At 51.0% G+C, this 3,432-nt stretch overlaps 1 protein-coding gene across 4 annotated transcripts in view; it reads left to right on the forward strand.

Moving 5' to 3' along the window:
- Tbx4 (T-box transcription factor 4) overlaps positions 1 to 2,428 on the forward strand; it is a 29,148-nt gene extending 26,720 nt beyond the window's left edge. For 2 of the 4 annotated variants that reach the window (XM_031351572.1, XM_031351574.1), the window contains one exon: positions 1,570 to 2,414. In XM_031351572.1, the coding sequence (XP_031207432.1) occupies positions 1,570 to 2,189 (620 nt within the window). In that variant the 3' untranslated portion in view covers positions 2,190 to 2,414. Of the gene's footprint in view, positions 1 to 1,569 lie in introns of all 4 variants that reach the window. The other 2 variants (XM_031351573.1, XM_031351575.1) reach the window with 2 other exon arrangements.
- The last annotated feature ends 1,004 nt before the right edge of the window (positions 2,429 to 3,432 follow it).

The raw sequence follows: 3,432 nt of genomic DNA on the forward strand, positions 1-3,432 counted from the left end.
GGGGGTGGGGGGGTGAGGGTGGGGGGAACCCCACAGTGGTGTAGGTGATACTCTCCACCGGTCCCTTAAGGATGCACACAGGCTTCTTGGGTGCTGAAATGAATGACTGGAAACAGATTTCAGGTGACCACACCCTGGACACTTGGCTTCTCTACAACACTGACCTGAGAACCGACATGTCCAGATTCTGCCGCCACAGACAGATTTGGGCTTGACTAGTGTTACCCTGGCAAAGGACCTTTGTAGGTCCCCAAGATTCTCTTAGGAGTGAGTCTGGGGACTATTGCCTATAAGCCAGAATGCTCTCTCAGCCCACTCTTACACATAAGACTGGTCCTTGGGGCTAGTTAGGCCTGATGCCGCTATATATAATAAAATATGGGCTTCTCATGTTATTATATAAAATTCAAATTTTAGCATCTATAAATAAGGCTTTGTTGGAGCTTAGCCATACCTATATTTGTTCTATAGTCATTTTCATAATCCAGCAACAAAAGTGAGTGATTGTAGTACAGGCTGGGTGGCCTTAAAGCCTATACTACCTGTCTGGCCTTTCCTGACCCAGAGTGATAGGTCACCTGCCAATCAGAGGAATGTAGCTCAGAGAAAGAGGAGTAAGTGTCCCCAGGCAGTTATGAATCCATCTGCAGAGGGGCTAGGTGCTCAACCCCTCCCTCCTCTAGGCTGCCCAGCTCTGCTTACATGGCTCCCAGAATGGATCCCTAGAGAAAGCAGAGGAGGAAAGCCAAGATAAGCCAACAGGAAAGTGTTCTTAAATTTGTTGAGAGGGCTGCTCCCCAGCCCTCAAGCCTGTTATCCTGGGTCCCAGGAGAAGACATGTCACTCCAGAGAGTTGAGCCCACACAGTTGGGGGATGTTGGAAGATGCAGAGAGGTGGTTTGTGGTGGCGGGTGGCGTCTTTCCAGAGAGTATCAAAGTAGCCTGCACATCTAAGCCTTTTCACTTGTTATGTGGGGATTGGCCTGACAGCAGCTGATGTGTCTTCTTTGAACATAGTAGGGTTAAACTGCTCTTCTCAAAACAGCAAAAGCTTGCCCACAAGCCCTTTGGCCCATTGCCCCCTTCCTGAGGCTCTCCACAGGCACTGAGGGTTGAGGCAGTAACATCGTGGCCTTAATTTGCTGGCTAGTTCTGACAGATGTGGTCTCTGGGCCTTGTTCGACCTGGCAGTGACTTCTGCTTTCCTGGGCCAAGGCTGCGCTAGTCTGAGAAATGCCAGTGTGAACAAGGGCCGCTTAGCATCCGAGAGTGCGGCTGGCAAAAGATCAGAGCCCTACACTGCCTGGTGCAGCACATCCCTTGGTGTCCGGGGATGTGGTGTCCCTCTTGGCCTTTGGCGAGGGTCCATAAATTGACCGCTTCTTGGTCATTGCCACCTTATAAAAGCTGCAGCTTATTCAAATGGTTCTGGGAGTGCCAGGCAACATGGGGGACCAGGGCGGGTGCTGAGTGAAAAGGGCAGGATGTCCTGGCATGTGGGGGGTGGTTGAGTGGGGAGGCCCTGGGCTGGTGGGAACTCCTCTTTCTGAGCACTTCTCTCTCTTTCAGCAGACAGTGCCCGTCACCTGGACTTGCCCTGCAAGCGATCCTACCTGGAAACCCCCTCTTCAGTGGGGGATGATCACTATTTCCGTTCTCCCCCTCCCTACGACCAGCAGATGCTGAGCCCTTCCTATTGCAGTGAGGTGACCCCCAGAGAAGCCTGCATGTACTCGAGTTCGGGGCCTGAGATCGCAGGGGTGTCTGCCGTGGACGACCTGCCCCCACCCCCACTGAGCTGTAACATGTGGACCTCAGTGTCACCCTACACCAGCTACAGTGTTCAGACCATGGAGACTGTGCCTTACCAGCCCTTCCCCGCACACTTCACTGCCACCACGATGATGCCTCGGCTGCCCGCCATTGCCGCCCAGAGTGCCCAGCCACCAGGAAATGCCCACTTTAGTGTGTACAATCAGCTATCCCAGTCTCAGGTCCGAGAGCGGGGGCCCTCTGCTTCCTTCCCTAGAGAGCGTGGCCTCCCTGCAGTGTGTGAGAGGAAGCCACCCTCACCTCACCTGAATACTGCCAACGAGTTCCTCTACTCGCAGAGCTTCTCCTTGACCCGGGAGTCATCCTTACAGTATCATTCAGGAATGGGGACTGTGGAGAACTGGACTGATGGATGATGTGACTGCCTGTATCTTTGACAGCCCCAGGACCATGTCAATCCAGTATTAACCTCTGTGGGTGGCCGGCACTGCCAAGAAACATGGATAGGTTATTTCAGAAAGTATGTGTGTGTGTGTGTGTTTGTGTGCGTGTGTGTACGTGTGTGTGTGTGTGTGTGTGTGTGCACGTGTGTGCCTGAGCTTCTACATACACATGTGGTTGGAGAGCATCTGTCTTCTGGCATGCAGCTAAGGCCAAAACAAGAAAAAATGCAATTGTCTAAGAAGTGATTTTGGCTGCAGGAGCCGAGTCTACTGTCAGCCGGCATCCCTTGACATGCCCTGGGTGGGATAGAAGTGGAGGGCTCAGGAGTCACCTAGAGCTTTCTGAAATATACTCTGATTTTACTCAGGGGCCAAGTGAGATCACCGGCACAGGGAGGGCCTTTCTTTTGCTGGGGGTGGGTGGGTGGGTCCATGCTTACCATATAGAGTTCTTGGCCTTCCACTGCAAGGGGAGCTGCCACTTTTGGGAACAGAAGCACCCCCCTTTCCTTAGCTTCTGGAGATTGTGTGAGACTACCTGAGCCTTAGAGTATTTTGAGAGCGGAGTTAGCCTGGACTTGGATTCTTGAAGCTCCAGGGTCTAAAAGCATGACTTTCAAAGAGTCATGCGCTGAATGTCACCTCATGATGCTTGTTTTTCTTCAAGAGGAGGGGAAAATGTCACCAGCAGTATTAATGTCTGTAATTATTCAAGCTTCCTCATGAAGTACAGAGTCCCTCCCCTCCCAGTCCCAGCATGTGGTCTCTCAGCCTGTGAGACACCATGTGCATCCTGTGATGGGCAGTCAAACACCTCTTACCTGGTAATGTCCCTTGGAGATCTCACTGGACAGAGGTTACACATCGGCTGGACTGGTTCTGCTCCCAGAAAATCTACATACATCCTTGGAGCAAGGACGTTGGCAGAAGAAGATGGACAACTGAGAGAAAGCACTTCAGTGTTCAAGCTCAGAGGAGCATATCATTCCTTCAGGATGGGGAGGGGAGTACATACCCCTTGGTCCCCTAGCATCACATGTCACCAGAATGTCAGGGTGGCCAGTATGAACTCTAAATCAGAATTTGGAAATCACTAAACTCTTTGCATGCTGAATAGCTATTTATATATTATATAAATAAATATATAAATAAATATATATCTCACAAATGCGGGCCACATGTCAAATTCAGCTTTGCTTTTTACAAATAAACTTAC

Source organism: Mastomys coucha, unplaced genomic scaffold (assembly GCF_008632895.1).
Source record: "Mastomys coucha isolate ucsf_1 unplaced genomic scaffold, UCSF_Mcou_1 pScaffold5, whole genome shotgun sequence".
Lineage (NCBI taxonomy): Eukaryota > Metazoa > Chordata > Mammalia > Rodentia > Muridae > Mastomys > Mastomys coucha.